The sequence below is a fragment of the Fukomys damarensis genome, unplaced genomic scaffold (genome assembly GCF_012274545.1).
Source record: "Fukomys damarensis isolate Sample0158 unplaced genomic scaffold, DMR_v1.0_HiC HiC_scaffold_6, whole genome shotgun sequence".
NCBI classification, from domain to species: domain Eukaryota; kingdom Metazoa; phylum Chordata; class Mammalia; order Rodentia; family Bathyergidae; genus Fukomys; species Fukomys damarensis.
Window position 1 is genome coordinate 33,472,305 of NW_022900918.1, and position 19,761 is coordinate 33,492,065.

General features: G+C 36.5%; 1 protein-coding gene across 2 annotated transcripts in view; it reads left to right on the forward strand.

Moving 5' to 3' along the window:
• Window positions 1–19,761, forward strand: part of Pcca (propionyl-CoA carboxylase subunit alpha) — a 372,170-nt gene that overhangs the window by 82,618 nt on the left and 269,791 nt on the right. For both annotated transcript variants that reach the window (XM_010604603.2, XM_010604604.3), the window contains exon 7: window positions 19,274–19,405. In XM_010604603.2, coding sequence (XP_010602905.1) covers window positions 19,274–19,405 — 132 coding nt within the window. The remainder of the gene's footprint in view (window positions 1–19,273; window positions 19,406–19,761) is intronic.

Below are 19,761 nucleotides of genomic sequence, written 5' to 3' on the forward strand. Positions count from 1 at the left end.
GGCCATTTTCACTATGTTGATTCTTCCTACCCAGGAGCAGGGGATATCTTTCCATTTTTTTATATCCTCTTCGATTTCTTTTTTCAGAGTGCTGTAGTTTTCAGTGTAGAGATCTTTTGTTTCTTTTGTTAGATTGATTCCTAGATACTTCATTTTTTTGGATGCTATTGTAAAAGGAATTTTTTCCCTTATTTCTCTTTCTGTCTGTCTGTTATTTGTGTATAGAAAGGCTATTGATTTTTGGGTATTCACCTTGTATCCAGATACTTTACTGAATCTGTCAATTAAGTCTAGAAGTTTTTTGGTGGAGTTTTTTGGATCTTCAATGTAGAGTATCATATCATCAGCAAATAATGATAGTTTAACTTCTTCCTTTCCTATCTTTATTGCTTTAATTTCTTTCTCTTGTCTAATTGCTGTGGCTAATGTTTCCAGAACTATATTGAAGAGAAGTGGCGATACTGGGCATCCTTGTCAAAAAACTTTTATTTGGTACCGGGGATTGAACTTGGGTCCTTGTGCTTGCGAGGCAGGCCACTGAACCGCTGAGCTAAATCCCCGGCCCCAAAACACCTTTTTAAAAAAAACTGAATTCCCACTGTAGTCAGGTTACTTACACATTTGTTCCTACTCACCTCACCTGGTCTGGTGATCCCTGTGTCTCCCCTCTGCTTGGAGCTACCTTGATACTGTTGTTACTGCTGCCAGACTCATCTTCCTCAAGTACTTCAGAATTCCTCAGGGCTCACCGTTTTCTAAAGAGCTTGCTTCTCCCATGCTAGCATTTTTGATAATTTGATTGGTCTATTTTCCAACACCATCTCTCTGCCTTCTCTCCCTGTGATAGGATACCTGGCTGCAGAATTGTGATAAATAGTTTTAATTTTGACTGTGCTTTATCTTTCCTGCTCTTCCTCACTTCCCTCCTCCACCTGCCCCCGTCTTTCTGGTTCCACTCTCCCCCTTCTTCCCTTTCCCTCCTCTCCTCCTCCCCCTTTTCCTTTTACTCTTTTACTCCCTCTTACTCCTTCCTCCTCTCCCTTCTCTTTATGGGGGGGTTGTGTTGAACTCTTACACTGAGATATATCTGAAGCACTTTTTAAAAAACATTTTATTTTGAGAGAAGGTCTTGTTAGGTTGCCAAGTTGTCCATGCTAGGCTCAAAATTGCCATCCTCCTCCTTCACATTCCCAGGGTGCTGGAATTGCAGGTGTGCTCTACTCTTGGCTATCTTCTTTCTTCTGAGAAGTGTTTTATTCTTTTTGGGAGAAGGGTTTTTATTTCTACTTTAGCCAAATGGTTGAAGAGAGAGCAAGTATGCAGACAAGCAAGGTTTTATTTTGGCTGAGAGGAAGGTTTACTCTCTTTAGGATTGGTCTGGTTTAGTTGTGGCTGAGGAGGCAATGGATATCAGTTGCAGGAATGTAGGCTCCTGGAATGCAGTAAAAGTCTATACCTAGGAAGGAGGGCAAAGAGTCTTTTACCTTTGGTGTGGTAACCACTGTGTAATTTCAACTCCTAAATTCCTTCACAGTTAGGTACCAGCTCAACATGGGTCACTTCTGTCCTATGTGTTAATTCATGTAATTCTTATAGATAATTAAACAGAGGCGTAGAGAAATTAAGTATATAATGGAACTAGAATTCAGGCAGGTGCTACAGTCCCTGCTTTTAACCGTTAAACTCTATTGCCTCTAATACCTAACTTTCTGGTATATAAGACTGTAATTAAAAAATCTGCCCAAGAATTGTTTTGTGAGATTCAAGTGGCACCTGACGTGGGGAAAACTTCCAATGGCTAGGTAAGAAGTGTTGATGACTTTGATCTTAGATCTTCAAATATTTTGCTAATATTAATGTTTATGCTTACTGGTAGTTGATATAAAATGTTTAGCCTATTATATACAATGCCAATTTCCTTTATCACTTAAAAGGCTTGACTTTAAGAAAGGGAGAAGATTGCATTTTCAAGTCTTACTTAACTAGAAGGTTAGTATGTCACTGGATGGAATTTTTGAGAAAGACAAATCTAAGTATGTTAAATCATAACACCATTTAATTATGAATGCAAGGGATAAGTAGTCTGAAGCAGAGGGGAGAAGATTTGCGATTTGAAAATAGTTCTGTCTTTGGTTATTAATACAGTTGATGGAATACTATCACTTGGTGTATAATAGGTATCATTGTAATGCACTTCATTTGAGTTGGCTGACAACTGGTGTGCAGCTTTGCTGTATTCCAGTTACCATTGTTAGTTTAGTTTCCCAGAGTATTTTGTAATTCCTCTAATGCAGTACTCCTGCTTTATTGTGATTTTAATAGCTTCTCCCACTTTGTCAAACTGGTCCTTTTGTTACCTGAGTGAGGGCAGAAGTGCATCTCTTTCTTGTCTGTCATTGAATTCTGAGGATTTTGTGGGATGAACAAATGATGATTTCAGCTATTAAGTAGACCTTGAAGAAATGCAAAATTATGATCTGGTTGTTGCAAGGTTTAAGAAAATGGGGGGGCGCTTTATGGTTGAGCACTGGTAACATCCTAGTCATCCTTCCTCTCCCCACCAATGCTGCTGCTTTTTCGAGGCCTTCTGTAATTACCCTCTTGGACTCTGTAGACTGTGTCTGATTTGTGCCTCTCAGTGTATTGACCACATGTTATTTTTATTGCTTGGAATGCATGTTAACATTGGTTCTACTATACTGTAAACTCTTGTGTGCAAAAACTATGTCCAGACCAGCCTGCTTTGGAGTGAAAAGGGACACTGATCAGGGGGTTGTTGGGGAAACAGGTGTGTCCTAGGCTGTGCCTCAACATCAGCTCACTTCCCTGTAGTCAACCTGTTTTTGACTTGTTGCATAAGCAATGACTGCCTGTGCCCCTTTCCAAGCAGGTGAGATGGGCCTGAGAAATGACAGTGGCAGATAAAAACACTGTTTTGTATCAGTGGTGGCTCTTCCATTTTACATCTACCAACCATGAGCGTTTTATTGTATCACTCAGGTTTTACTGACATATTAGGGGCATGATCATTTAGGTCTTGCTGGTTTCTTTTTGAGAAGGTGGATAGGAGGTTATGATGTAAAAGGCATCTTTTATAGATGTGAAGCGTTACACAAAAGTAAGATATTACTATGTAGTTCTAGAATAAATTGATGACTTTTCAGTTTTGTAAATAAACTAGAATCTAAAATGTTAATGTATACAAAATGGTTTTTAAGATAAAGTCTTATTGCAGTACCGTATAAATAGTGCTAAATAAATAAATTTTGTATTACATTCTTTTTTTCTTCCTCTAATTGAAGAAAAAAGTATCCTATCTAGAGATAAATCTCAACCTGAAACTACATCTTTATGTCGCTTTAACTTCATTGTATCACAGTTATTAACCAGAGTAAAGAATGAAGGTATCCAGAAGTGGATTTAGAGTCCTGCTGAGTGTGGAATTAGCAAACAGTTGCTTAAGGCAATTAGTTATGAAGCATGATCTCTCCTATTTTAGAATTCAAATAAACTTTATAATGCAGGCCTATACTATCACATAGCAATTAAATATGCTACCAAAATAGAATATTTCTACTGTAGGTAGAGCATGCTTTATTCAAACGATATGACTCATATTTTCATCCTGCGGTAGAATCAGAAACCCGATGTAGTCCAGAAAATAGAAGGGTAACCACTTAACAGTTTTACCTGAGCATCACTTTGCAGCTCGTTTTCTTTGTGTGTGTGTGGGAATTGAACTCCGGACCTTGCACTTGCAAGGCAGGTGATAGAAACTGAGCTAAATTCCCAGGCCTGCAGTGGGTTTTTTTAATGTACTTACTTTCCCAAGTGTTGCTCCGGTAGGTGTCATTTCTGCTACTCGATTCTTATATTGAATGACTTTGATAAAATTATTTTTATATTTCCTGTTATAAAATTAATAAAAATGCAAATTTTGGTCATCCTGTGTTTAAATAATTGGACTGGTAAGTGGTTTAGCCAAGTATATGGAATAATACTGATTTGTACATTTTAAAGAGATTCAGATATATTTTCAAAGGAAAAGGTAAAGCACACAATTCTGAGAATATCCTAGACCAGTTTAAAAGTTGTAAAATTAAATTAGATATCTGATGTCCGGACCACACAGAAGGGCTCTCTCCTGTCCAGAGTGTCATGGGTTCATATTCCTCACTGGGAGCAGCTCTGTGAGTGTAGATGTGCTGTGAGGGACAGCAGGACATCCAGCTGCAGCCCCTCATGCTAGTGGAATGCTGTCAAATTTTTTTCTGCCTATAGTGTAACATTGCTTATCTAAATTCATAGTTATCATAATTTATATTCCACAATTAAACTGGAAGAATATTGTTTTGCAATGAAAAAGTAATTTAATTTCAGTAATCAAAATTGAATTGGGGAGATATGAAAACAGCTCATTTTTAATATTCACACTTTGGAAATGTAAAATAAGACTATTTTGTATGAAGTATAAAAGGAATCATCCCTGTGACTAGTTTGCCTATGAGGTCCTTTGCAATACATACCAAAATTAAATGTGAAGCTTCTTACCTCATTCTCTTAAAAGATACAACTAAGAGAAAAACTTCAAAATTTTTATTTTAATTTGAGCATCATCACTGTTACAAGGTAAAAATAAACATACCTTCTTAAAAGTAGTTAGCCAAGTAACATTTCATAATTTTATTTAAGGAAACGTAGTGTTACTTAACTCAATTCTTGACAAGGTATTTTCTGTAATTAATACTAAAACTAGAATCTGTCTGTCTGTCTGTCTGTCTGTCTATCTATCTATCTATGTATGAAGGAGGCTAAAATTCACTCCAAAGCCTGGTGTTTTTTGCTAACTTCAGTTTTCTCAGTGTCGTTGCTAAACAAGTTACTGAGTTTTCTCTGGGTATCTTCTCTATTGCTTTTCTTTGATTATTGCCAGTGCAACCAGTTTAGGATTTTACATGATAAAGGAGATCTGTGGAACTAATCCTAGAAACCTCTTTCTGTTTTCTCGCATAACACCTCCAGGCACAGAGAAGACAAAATGCTTCATTTGCATTCTTAAACATTAGGAACTTAGAATGAGTCTTTCAGCTGGAAATGTTATTGCATCTACATCTCTCAAAGAGAAAGAAGGTTAACAACCCACTCAGGTTTACGTTAACTCATCTCTTTTTAGTGTCTGGATCTACACAAAGAATGTAGAATGTTGAAGCTTGACTGCCAGTCTCTTTCTTCTTTATAGTCAGTGAGTCTCTGGAAGTAGATACCAGTGCTGAGTACAGGAAAGTAAGGGGGACTCTTATGTGCACAGAAGAATTGGCAAACACCAATAAATTTTAATCTTCTAGGAAATAGAAGAACATTTCCAGAATTAATAGAGAACACAGTAATTTGAATTTTTACAAATAAAACATTTCTCCCATAAGTTTGAAAAGTTTACCCCCAAAGTACAAAAATACTCAGGAGATTTACTGTTTGTTGCAAGCCCCCTTTAACTGAACCCAGAGTTTTGAGGGTGATAGACAGATGCTGTAACACTGAGCTACTACACCTTCAGTCCTAAGTGCTTTTTTATGAAAGTAGTAAGTACTAGGAACCTCTTATTTGCCCTAAGTATCTCTCAGAGAAAACAGAATATTTAATAAAATAAATTGAATAATGTTTTGACCTAATGTTAGATGAAAAGTAGAAAAGGAAATTGTTCTACTGCCAAATATCAAAGTATTCTATTGCTGAAATACTCACTCCCCACTTGTGTGTGAAAAACAAGGTTTACTTTTAACTGTATTCCTTAAAATATACTTAGCTGGAAGACCTGACTTCTGTCAGTAAAGTGGAGAAAGTTGCCACTGTTCTCTTCCCTTAACTGAATACTGTACATGGATATCATCTGGAAATAATATTATTGCTTAAGCACTTTGTGCCAAATAGACATTTAATACAGAATATACATTAGACTAAATGAAATCCAGATACTAGCAACACTGGAAAAAAACAAAACAACTTCCTCTGGTAAAACTAAGTTACAGAATGCACATTGTACCATAAATTAAGTATACCTTGTGGGTAAGTTGTTAGACTTTATTTGAAGTTGCACTTAGCATCAGCATCATTAGTATGTGTATGTTTTTGTTTAGAATTTAAAAATAGATCCTTTGCCTCCTTCTGTTCATCTCCCACAAAAGATTCTTTTATGTCCTTATCTTAATGAATCACATATACCGTGGTTTGTGAGCTATTTCCCAGCCTATAAAATTGGGTTCTTAATTTACTGTAAGCTGACTAGCAGTTCAAGAAAATGGCTTCATTGAATGTTGGGGTTTGGAAGCTGAGGGCATCGTATGCTAGATTATTCCCTTTCTGCTTTTGTGGATACCCCAACAGTCAGTGGTGGGGAGAATTAGTTGGGATTTATATTTCAGTCTTCTCCAGTCATGCACACTGTGCCGAGTTAGGACCTCCAGGACAATGTTGTAGGTAGTTGTAGAGTTCGTGCTTCCCTGCTAGACTTGTATTTGCTTATGATCACAGTCACTACCCTAGGAATGTTTCTGTCTTCTGTGTGATTAAATGGTCTCCTTACTGTAAGACCACAAGGGATCTTAACCAAATGTTCTGAAGAACTACTGGATCAGCGACAGCGAGACAAAACCCCAGAGGAACCCAACGAGCTGCACCCAAGAAAGGTGTTAAACAGGCTTTTATTAGGCTGGCCAGATGGCCCCTCCAAGAAAGACTTGGAGAGCACCCCAAGCCCAGAGTACAAGAGGGTTTTATACATTTCTAGATGGGGCAGAAGCAAGCAAAATTACAGAAGCGAAATGCGGCGGTTAGAAGAAAGGAACAGAACATATAGTTTGCACAGGATGCGGCTGTGACAAAGTACAGAGCTGTGGTTAATCTCTATAGGAGTGCCATTTTCATGACAAAGTGTAGGGCTATGGTTAATCTTTATGGGAATCATCTATCTCTTCTACCTGGAATGTTCACACTTGGGGTTTGTTCCTGACCGTTGTCCTGAGTAAAGGCTGCCTTTTTAGTGACCTTGGGCCTTTCCTGCTTTCTCAAGAGGGCAAGCTTAACCTTTAACTGAAGTGGCATCCATGCTGGCACTTAACGCCTGACACTTACCTTTTATTTTTAGTGTTTATTGTTAAAGGTGCACTGAGTTCAGTTTAAGAGCCGACAGATTTCAACACATATATCATAAGCCAGGAGGAGAAACCTTCCTTTTTTTACAGCATTTACTCTTTGGAGTCCAGGTGTGAACATGCCTAAAATTCCTCCCTGACACTAAATTGAATTGCACATTTGTTTTTAATTAAAAAAAAAAAACAACAAAAACTAGAAGACCAGTTACTATTTGATAGTGTCAGAAGAGACCTTTTGGAAACATAAACAGTTTACATTCAATAAGAAATCTATTCACAGATTGTCTGCATATTTACAATACAGTGTAATACACTATAACCAAGAACTTAATGAAATACAGTTTCTGAAAAAAAATACAGTTTCTGGAATTTTGTACAAAGTATGTCACAGTTTGCCTTGTGCAAATAAAGTAGAGGTGGTAAAAGCCAAAGGAAGAAAAGGAAGGAGGATGCATTTTGCCCCACTCATTCATCTCTCTGCTCCTGATTGGGCAGTATCCAGTTCTTTATAGAATCTGTCTCTGTTCTGGCAGTGTCCAGATGACCCCCAAAGCCTCATGCATTTATAGGTGGGGCTTTCTCAGGACTGTGTGATGCTGGGATTGACTCATGGGGCAATGCTAGGCTCAAGGGCACTAGGATTAAGGGTGTGAGTGCTACCTGCCCTAAGTAGCCTGGATAAGATATAAGGGATATAAAGAGCTGTAGTTCCCTTGCTGCTTTGCTACCTTCTGCTCACCATGAACTGTTTCTCCTCTGTGATGCCACCCTGCCTCAGAGCCAGCTGATTATGAACTGAAACCTGTACAAACTCTGAGCGAAATAGACCTTTCCCCCTTTAACTTTGGGTGTCTAGTATCTTGTCTCAGCAATGAGAGAAAAGTAAGGAAGACAGTCTCGATGCCATTGGTACAGGGGGCTTGGTTTGTGTTGTTCAGAGAATGCAGCCCCAGCTCAGATCGAATTTCAGCAGCACTCATGGCATCCGGACAGTGCTTTCTTGGAAACACTAGTAAGATGGAATCCCTGTTTTTATGAAGTATTATAGGGTGAATAAACTTCCTATTGTTATCCAAACAGACATTTGAATCTGATCCTCCTGAGTGACCCATCCCAGCCCCCTCCACACCCTGGTGGGGTTCAAACTCAGGGTCTCACACATTCTAGACCAGTGATGGTGAACTTTTAGAGACTGAGAGCCAAACTGCAACCCAAAACCCACTTATTTATTGTGAAGTGCCAACTGCATTTAAACCTGAATATTGAAATTTTAGTTTAGAAAAAACAACTCATACATTAATATCTTTTTTTTTTAAAGAGAAACACAGTCACGTGTGTTATAGGTTTGCCACCACTGTTCTAGATTGTTTTACTGTCTTAGCTAATCCATTTCAGGCTCAACCTTTCCTTTCTTTCTGTGCCCCTATTACTTTAGCTTTTATAGTGAGCATTTCCTTGCATTTAGAAATAACTTTATTGCCTAGATATACATTCTCAGACACTGATTTAAGTATTTTCCATTTGTTTTAAAGTTTTCATTTTAAATTTCTCTTTTTAAATTTAAATTTCTCATAGTCTTTAGGTTCTTTTTCTTACAGTTTATTTGTTGAAGAACAGAGACCTTTGACATGTATAGTTTCTCTTCAGTCTTGACTAAGCTGATTGCATAATGATGCAATCATTATTAACCTTTAGGTTAGTCAGTATGATTTCCATCCTTTGCATTTCAAAAAGTTGCACTTGTTCTTAGCCAAAAGGCTGAGAAGTGATTACATTTCAAGCAGATTTGAATTCTTTGACTAAGACTGTAGGAAGCACATATGTGTTTTGTTCTTTTTAAAAGTTAAGCAGTCCTTGGTACTTAATGCCCACATCTAGTAGTTCCTTGGAGTGCAAAATTTTGATATCTAATTTTTTTACATCAATTAATTGGAATAGAGTCTTTTCCAGTTGTGTTTGCTTGCCTAGTGGTGCAATTGATAGAGGAAAAAAAAGATAATGAATGATTAATTCTTTACTTTTATTTGGTAATTTTGAGGTAATAAATTGGTTTCTTACCTGCAAAGTTAACCAGTTTTTTAAAAATGCCATCATGAAATCATACATTTAAACGTATTTTGTAGGCTTAAGTCTGTTGAAATTATTAATGAGACTCAAGTTGACCCTCTTTGGGCAGTGTGGCCTATGGTGGCTTACAGGTCTTTTTGAATCTACCTTACACTCTTTTAGAACTCTTTTATACCTGTCAGGCTTTACATTTGCTGCTCAGGGTGTTTAACCAGTCATCTTTGTAAGATATCTCAGTTTCTTTTCTTTTGTCTTAATTTCTTTTAATGATGATTGGAGACCACCTTTGGGGTGCTGAGCATGCTCTTTCCCACTTACTAGGTATTCTTTCCAGACCTTTTAAGTTGACCATGCTAGGAAATGTACATGAATAGTTTTTTGCATATTTTATGTAATATAATGTGTTATATTAACTATATTATAGTAATAGAGTGTATAGTGTATCTATGTTTGCTTACATATTTATACATGTGGTACTGGGGATTGATTCCAGGGCTTTTACCCTGAGCTATATCTTCAGTTCTCTGTTGCACTTAGTCTTATTTATTATTATTATTGTGGGGTTTTTGTCTGTTTTTTTGAGACATGATCTTCAGGCTGTCTTGAACTCACTATGCAGCCTAGGCTGGCTCAAACTCAAGTGGTGGGAGTACAGGCATGTGGTATCATACCTGGCTTGTTGTTTGGAGTGCTGGGGATCAAAACCAGATGCATAATAGTCAAGTGCTGTATTACTGAATTACATCCACAGCCCCCGATCTCATTTTTGTAGTGAGAGAGCAGCCATAGAAAATAAGTAAAATAATGAGCATGGGTGTTCTGTTTCAGTTTCATATAATCTTTATATGTCATGATTTAGTATTCTTTAATTTTCCCCCTGAAGCAGTAAAAGTTCTAAAATCTCTTCTTATATTTTGGGTTGTAGAAAAATAGGGAATGGACAATATTTGGCCCACAGACTATAGTTTACAGACTTCTACACTATTAATTCCTTGGAAAGAACTTATGAGCTCTTCCATGTTGGCATATTTTCTCTGTCCTTTGTACTTGGATATTAGTTTTGTTGAGTTTGAAATTTCTTGGTTCCAGGTTTTGTTGTTTAAAAAATTTTTTTTTGGTGCTGGAAATTGAAGCCAGGGCCTTGTGCATGTTAGGCAAATGTTCTACCACAGAGGTTCATTGTCAATTCTATGAGGGATGTAATCATTATGTACTGCAAACATCTTATAAAAGATAAAAATTGAAAAAATTCTTGGTTCATGTTTTCTTTTATTTATTTTTTTCTTTTTGTTGAGTTTATTATTACAATCTAGGTATACAATACAGTTACATTCATCATTGGGATCCTGTACTTTTACATAATAGGTCTTGATTCTCATTTTTTCCCCTTGTCCCTGCCCTCACTTCACTCCCTTCTCCCTTCCCCATTTACAAACACTTTATATCCATTTTTTCAGCTTCTCATATTTTTTTCCTCTCCCTTATTACCTTTCCCCCACCCTTCCCACTTTCCCTACACCTTTAGCCCTTTACTTCCTATTTCACATTATTAATTGTCTCATTAGGATCGTGTGTACTATTATAGTTTTTCACACCAGAGAAACTATTTGGTATTTCAGTTGAAGAAATCTCTGTATGAACATTTAAAATAAGGAATCCTAAAATAAAACTAAAAAGGAAAGCAAAACAGAAAAGGCAATGATGTAAGATTAAAATAATCCTTAATTCTGAAGATGAAAATGGTCTCTTAACATATTTAAATTGCTTCTTGCTCTTGTAGTCTTATCTTATTCTTTTTTTCATTATTTAGAGAATACTTTATTAGTTTCTGTAATCAAACCCATGTAGATATGACTTTACATATTTAGTACAATGCGTTAGCCCTGTACAAATGGAAAAATAAAACTAAAAATTAATAAAAATTAACATTTCTAGACCAATATGGCTATCCATTTCTGTACAATGCCAGCTCAACACAGTAAATTGGGATAACTTTTTTCAAAGTTGACAGCACTGTTAAAGTTTCCAACAAAATTATAGACATTCAGCAAATTCCATGAAAAAAACCAAAAAAACGAAGAAAAGAATAATATCCAGAAAACAGCAAAGTTCCTGTTGTGGTACCTGGCACCATTTTTTTTATTAGCATCTTAATCATCATCTGGAAAGAGAACATTCTAGAGTAATATCATTAAATGTAGCTCTGATAAAGCACGGTCCCTACTATGTATCATAAAGCAGGTACAAGATATTTTACATTCACAGAGGTATGATACAGTACCATCCTAACATCTATAATACTAGAATCAGTTTTGGTTTGAAATTTACTTTGTCTGCAAATAAGTTTGCTACTCCTGTTTTTTTCTGGGCTCCTGTCACATGGAGAATTGTTTTCCATCATTTCACTTTCAGTCTATGGGCTTCTTTTTGCACTAGGTGTGTTTCTTGTATACAACATATTGTTGGATTTTGCTTCTTATTCCATTTTGCCAGTCTATTTCTCTTGATTCGTGAGTTGAGGCCATTGACATTGATGATTGTAACTGATATGTACTGACTTATTATTGTCGCGTTACTGGCCTTTTGTTGACTCTTTTTACTTTTTCACCTTCTCCTTTTAATTTCTTGCCTTGCCTGTTTGATTTGGTCTGTTGGGCCTCATGGTGTTGTTGCCTTCATTGTCTTTTTCTAGGATCTTGTTTAGAATTGCTTGTAGTGCTAGTTTGGTATTCATGTAGTTTCTCAGGTGTTCTTTGTCGTGGAAGTATCTTATTTCCCCCTCCATTTTGAAAGAGAGTTTTGCAGGATACATCAGTCTAGGTTGGAGGTTGTTCTCTTTTAGTACTTGAAATATCTCACTCCAGGCTCTCCTTGCCCCAAGGGTTTGTGTTGAAAAGTCTGTTGTGATTCTGATGGACTTTCCTTTGCATGTGATTTGTTTCTTTTCTCTTACTGCTTGCAGTATTTTGTTCTTCTGTTGGGTTTCTGGGATCTTGATTATTATATGTCTAGGTGTAGATTTTTTTTGATTGTAACTAGTTGGTGTCCTATATGCCTCACTTATCTGAATGTCAAATTCTTCCCCTCTGTTTGGGAAGTTTTCTGTCATTAATTCTGTGAACAGCTTTTTTAAGTCATTTGTATTTTCTCCTGCTACTTCATGGATTCCTATCAGTCTTATGTTATTCTTCTTTGCATCTTCTAGGAGTTGTTGGATCGATTTCTCATGATCCCTTACTGTTTTTAAGAGATCTCTCTTTTCATGGTCACTGACTGCAATCTTATCTTCTATATCTGAGAGTCTATCTTCGCATTCTTTTACTCTGTTGAGTATACTTTCAATGGAGTGTTTGATCTCCTGGATATCTGTTTGAATCTGTTTTATGGATTCCATTTCTCTCCTATGTTGGGCGTTTATTGTTTCCATTTCTTTCTTATGCTGGGCCTTCATGGCTTCTATCATGGTCCTGAGCTCATCTGTTTTTTTTGTCAGTTTCTGCTCTAGAGTCTCGAACCACAACTTCCATTTTGCTCATCATCTCTATGGTTATCTGGGAAATTATTTCTGTTTTGAATTTTTCTAGAGCCTGATTGATCTGTTTTGTCACTTCCTGTGCTTTGAGTTCAGGGTGTCCTGGTGGTTCACTATCGCCTTTTCATCCTCATTTGCCCTACTGTTTGCCATTGGTAAACTGGAAGTGTGTCTTTGTGTCTTGCTTAAGTGTTTTCTCATTTTTATTTTTCTTGTCAGACTGTCCTTGGTTTAATCTCTGGATTATCACCGAAATCTTCCTGATATAGTTGCGCCCTAGCTTCTGTGTCTCTAATGACCCACAGACATTCTCATCTCTCATCTTACAGCTCATCAAATCAACCGCAATGCTTTACCCCAACTGATACAATCAGCAACACATTAAGATCAAGTACAACTTGGACACTGACCACCTGTGGTAGTCACTAGTCTATCACCCTTAAATCATTTGAATTAAATTGAAATCAAGAAGCAGTCCAGAACATGTCTGCAGTGAAAGAAATTTCAATATAGTATATTTACCATTTAATGGCTCAGACAGAGTGAGGACGCAAGACCCCTGATCTCAGTTAGCTGATGGCTAAACCCCATGATGCTGACTGACCTCGGGCTGCATGGCCCAGATCGAGTTCCCCAACCTTCTGAATTGTTGAACTCCACACAGTTCTACTACAGGTTTCCCACGCCCTTTCTTTAAAGATGTTCAAAGTTGGGAACTCAGAAAAATAACCACCTCTTGCCTGTGCAGAGTGGTTCCAAAGACTGACACAGGAGGTCTGAGAGTGCGGGCGCAGGGGTGGGGTGTGGTAAGGAGAATTATGGGGGTTCAGGGGCACCTGCGCGGCTACCTCCCTGTGCTGGAGCGATGTCAGCTGGGGCGGGAGAAGGCGTGGCTCTCCTTCCCACTGTGCATCGGGGCCCAGGTTACCTACCTCCCGGTGCTGGAGCGATGGTGGCTGAGGCTGGTTCATATTTTCTTTAAACACACATTTTACTCAATGAAGTATAGTGTTCCATTTTCTTTTGACATGACTTGTGCTGTCAGCCTGATGATAATTTAAATATCTGCTCTGTATAAGTTAAATAACTTTTTCATTTTGTTAATACTTACTAGATTGTATTTTGTTGTTGGTTATTTTCAGTTGAATTTCCCAGGTATGATGTAGTGTGCTCTTTTGATATGAACTTTCTTTTTTTTTAATTTCAAGAAAGATTTCTTGTTGCAGTTTTTTGAATTTTTTTGCTTTGGTGTTCTTCAAGACTCCTATTATCCACATATTGGATGTTTTTTGTTTCTTCTCAGTATTTGTCATTTTCTCTTGCATCTTTTTAATTCATTTGTAAAATTAAATGAAAGATATTTTCCTTTTACTTTTTTGCTAAGCATATTTTCTCCACTTGCTTTAATTTTCCTTCTAGTTTAATCTTCACTTCTGAAATACTTTTGTCTTTTACTTCTAATTGTATCCTGAATTCTGTACCTTGATTTTGAGCTTTTCTAATTCTGGACTTAACACTATTTCTTGTTTTCCTTGTGGTACTGGGTTTGAACCTAGCGCCTTCATGTTGAGCAATGTCCCCAGCCCTTTTCTTTATTATGAGACAAAGTCTCACTAAGTCACTGAGGCTGGGCTTAAATTTGTGATCCACTTGCCTCAGCCTCCCAGAATGTTGGCATAGAAGTGTGTAATCCCATGCCCAGCTCTGTTTCATAGAATTAAAAATGTCTTTTGGCTTGCTTTGAAGTAGTAGAAAGTAGTTTTGTTCCTTTGTGTTGGTTTGTCTTTTCTAATGCTTTTTGTCTGTTGGAATGTTATTCTGCTTTTAGTTTTTCTTATTATAATTTTGCACTTTTATTTTGATATTTCAATACTTTGAAACTTTGATACTTTAATTTTATGTGTGAAATTAGTTTTCCTTTGTGTTTTTTAAAAGACTCATGGACTTAGAAAAATCAATGACATGCTCAAAAATTCAAATACTAGAACAGAGATAATAGCAATACTTGAGGTCTTTTTCTAAAAATTAATTTTATGGGTACATTTTAGGTATACATAATGATCACATTCATCATAGGGAATTTTTACCTGTACAGGATATATCTTGATTCCCTAATCTCTCCATTATTCGTTTTGATGCTCATGTTAACATTATTATATTTGGTAGGTATCTCCGTCTATTTGCAATTGTTTCCCTCTTTCCTCCACATTTTATTTTTAGTGCTAAGGATTGAACAAAGGGCCTTTAGGCAAGCACTCCACCATTGAGCCATACTCCCAGACCAGACTTAAGCTGTATTAAGGTTTTTAAACATTTCTTGCTGATTCAGTTTATCTTATGTGTTACTTCCTGCATCAGTGATGGAATTGGCATTTTCTACTGGAAAGATTTTTTTTTCTTTTGTTTTAGCAGAGAATAGCATGGAAAACCAAAAATTTGGTACTTGGGCAATTTAGCATGGCTGTCTTTGTTGTCTGACCTTGGTTTTATAATTATCCAAGTAGTGACCTTTGGTGAGCCTAATATGTTTGCATTTAAAAATATCTGAATTTGTAGTAGAGCAATTTACTAATTTGTAGTATTTCTAAGAATGAATATGTATCATTCATTTTAATTTTCACAGATAATAATTTCATTCCTTCATTCCCAACATGAAGTCTGTGATAAAGTAAATTTCATTATTTCCTTAACGTAATTGTTCAAACCTCTGATATTTTTCCCATTTGTCTGTCAAAAATTTTCCATAAACAATCACCAAATTTAGGAAATAGATGGATCATGGAGCAGTGATTTGTTTTTGCATAATTGTTCCTGGAAATCACAATTATTTTCCAGTAACGATGAAAAAAAAGCCTTCACTTTTTCCCTGATCATAAGACATTTATCTGTATTCATTTATTCCATTCATGGTAAATTTAAAACAACCTTAAAAAGCATATTTTTAGAAATAAATCTTACTGGCACAACGCATAACGAAAGTAGTTAACAAAAGAATATCAGAAGGTTACTAGTGGATCTGGCCTCAAGTTCTATATCACACCCCTGACTCTGGTCAAGAACTCAGAACTTTTGAAATATGCTCTGTCACTTTGTGACTACTATATTGTCTCATCCTTTCTTACTTTCTTTTTTCTTTTTGTTTACAGAATTGTGAGAGTCAGAGTGTAGGATGCTGCTTTCTTACTTTGCTTTAATTACATATAAAAGCCAACTTAGGGAGTACTTCCAAACATATTGATAAAAAATTAGTTCACTGTGATATTTGTTTGAGTAGTTATCCAGCATGCCACTGGCTGTTTTTCTTTTGTGTTGAATGGGACAAAGAATAGTCACTAAATACTTGATGTGAGCATTTTTCTGGACAATTTTGTATTTTGGGGTGAGTAATTTTCCTCAAATTAGAATGCATGAGGAAAGTCTGGTTAATCAGTGGCCCAGGCTGTTGGGCTCCTATTTAATCAGAACTTTTACTCTATAATCATAATGTATTTTGGATGTTCTCATTTATATTATTTCTTCCTCTCTTTGTGTGGATATTCTGATTGCTTGATTACATCCACCTGGCATAGTGGCTTTTAAAAAGGGTTTATAATAAAATTCTTCCATCTTAGCAGGTAAAATGACAATATGGAAAGACAATCGATAATTGAAGCATGATTATTTCCCCTAGCCTTTGCATGGTATTTTGTGATTTGTGGGTTTGGGATAAAGAGAAATGAGTATGATTTTTTTTCCTGGTCTGGAATGGTTTATCCAGCCAGAGACAGATTATAGGGAAGTTTTTTGCTGTTTTCTTCTCACATAGTATAGCTCTACTTTGCATGGGTTTTGTTTTTGAGGTTTTGCATGAGATTTTTTCATAAAAATGAGATTCTGTTAAAACTAGATACAAACATTTGATAGCGTGATCCTTTCTAAACATCTGTTATGGTTGAAGAGGTTTCGCATCTGGAATTGTGTAATTTGTGACCGATGATTGTAAGATATATTTAAGTTGTTATAATATATATATTGGAGTTCTCTGCACCTAGATGCGTTACTGTTCTCTTTTTTATCCAGACTTTTGGATAATGGACAAAATCATGGTTGTGGTACTAAGCTCGGTGCTTTACATTGTTATTGGTGGAATTCAGAACATGTTACCCCAAAAAATGGCAACTTGGCATATTGAATATTAGAAGATGAAGTAATTTGAAAAAACAGAGGTAGCAGGAAGGTCTCTCTGACTTTCCAGCCACCGTTCTCTCATGAAGCAGGCCATAAAACCTAGGAAGGATCTTCTGATTCTTCTGTGAAACAGGTTATAAGATGCTCATGTGAGAGGTGTCTTCTGTGTACCTGGAAGAAAGGGGCATCTTTGTCTCCAAAGACAAAGGGACACAGAGAGCAACCCAAGCAAACAGGCTTTTTATGGCTTTTGTCAGCTATATTTGTACTCTTTGCCCTGTCATTTTTCCATGACTGACCACTCTTCACCACACCTGTATAAAAACCTTCAAGATTAACTGTTTCTTTGGGTCTTCATTTCCTTATGAAGATTTGTGTGTCATGTAAAGCTTATAGTAAATAAATCTGTGTGCTTTTGTCTTGTTAATACTCCTAGCCCTACCCTGTGAACTCAGGCCCTCCACAGTGAGCTATATGTCCAGCCCTTCTTTTTATTTTGAGATAAGGTCTTGCTAAGTCACTAAATTGCATAGGCTGGGATTTTGCAATCTTCCCAGAGTACTGGGATTATAAGTGTGCGCCATCAACAGATGTATGAGCTATAGATTTTGTTTTAACTTTTAAATATTTTAGGTGTACATGTTTATAGTACATGCAGTTTAGAGTCATCTTGGGAGTTGAGTACATATACAAACTACACCTTGTTTCATTTTTTAAAAAAATACCATTCTCTTTCCTTCCGCTTCCCTCCCCTGTCCTCTAATTCCTCTATCCTGATTTTCATTCTTGTTGGTATTATTAAATTTATCTCATGTTATAGTATATAATGTTTACATTCATTGAAGTTATTACATTGAGCCATAAATTTAGAAGGGTAGAAGGAAAGATAGTTTTCCTACTTTACACTATTTAATCCTTTAATCCTTGCAAGGCAACTGTTATCTTCATGGTGACTCAATGAAATAGACTCAAAATCTAAAATTTTTCTTTCCTCTGTCTTGCTTTTGGGCAAGAAAGTAAGTGTACATCTGGAGTTCAAAGACACTAGCTTTTTTACACATTTTCTGTGAATGATTTCTTCTCACAAATTTTAATTCCCTGCTGTATTTTATGCCTTTAACAATTCATATCTCAGCCTGGACTTGTTTTACAACCTCTATATCTGCCTTCTAAACATGGGTGCCCAACAATTTCACAGGTATCTCAACACAGCAAGTGCAAAATTAAAGTCATTTAATCTCCCAGGTATTGATCTTTTTGCATATGCCTTTTGTTAATTCCTGTTCTACTACTTCCTGCATTGGGTGACTTTAATTCTGGGAGGGCAGTCCAAGCAACACATTGCTGGAGTGCTAAGTTTCTTTCTCATGCTAAGGTATTTTACATACAGCAGTGCCAGCTAGTAGAATAGGTAATGTAGAGATGTGCAATTTATTGTTTATGCCAACCCTGACTGAAGGTTTTAGGAGAATCAGTAGTTGGGCACCTTACTCTGATAATGGTCAGCATATATGTGTTTTTTTCCTTTTTGTATTTAGCTTCAGGTCTTTATCTAGTGACTCATCTTTCCAGCAAACCCCTTCCTTCCTTTTCCAGACCATGGGTAGAGCTAACTGTAGTGTATTTTGTTGTACCTAGTCATAATTTCCCTCATTAGCACTTGAAGTGGACCTGTTGTCAGGGAACTAAAGGTGGCTTGTATAGAATAGTTTTTTTTTTAATTGAAACCATACTCTACCTGGTTAAATTCCCACTCTATCCTTGACTCTTTTGTTAGAATGACATGTACAGGATGTGAACATTCTCCTTTTTGTTGAATTATCCAAGTTATCGGGGATCTGTTCATGTTCCCTTGAATTTGTTGATAGCTGGGCGTTTTCATCCACCTCGACAGCTCAAAGCCTGGCACAGAGTTGGCATTCAGTAAATGTGGATGTTTATGCTGTACTATGCATTGTGATGCAAAGTATCAAGAGCACAAAGATTTATAAGGCAATTTAAGGATGTGCTTAATGTTTTGATTGGGTGTCAGGATATTGTAAATAAATATAACATCATAGAAATTGCTCTCCTGAAAAGTATTGTCACAAGCAAGCAGGAGTTCTTTAGTATTTTCAGTAATTTTTCATATTTCTATGTGTACATATACTGTATGTAATATGTCCTTATATACACTGTTTTAGTGAGTTGGCTCAGGTTCTTCTAAGTGATTTTTGCTATAAAATATAACGACTATTCATATGAAGTTATAAATATGTAATTATATGTAAATATATAGGTTTTCTTTTTATAAAATCATAACTTCATATTGTGCTGTGTAATGATTTTGTTGTAAGCTTCAACTTGTTTTTCTCCACAGGCAGCAGAAGATGTCACTTTCATTGGACCTGACACACATGCTATTCAGGCCATGGGTGACAAGATTGAAAGCAAATTATTGGCCAAGAAAGCAAAGGTTAACACAATCCCTGGCTTTGATGGAGTAGTAAAGGTGAGAACTATTTTACCCTAATACTCATAGTACAGTGTCCTCAAATCAAACATTTTGTGACAAGTGTAGAGAAAATGTAATTTAATTATGGCTTTTTGGAATACACATGAGGCAAGAATGAAAATTGTTTACACTTGGATTATTTTCAGTGGCATAAACTGAAAAGAGGGTAAAAACCACTAAAGCTTTACATTTAATGAATCAAGATTGACTCAGACTTTTCATAGGAAGAATATGGCACTTGAAGATGTGCTGTAGTGGTTGCGGTTGCAGCTCAGCAGTAGCACACTTGCCTAGCATTTGTGGGGTGCTGGGCTCAATCCATAACACTGCAAGAAGTGGGGGTGGAGTCAGAT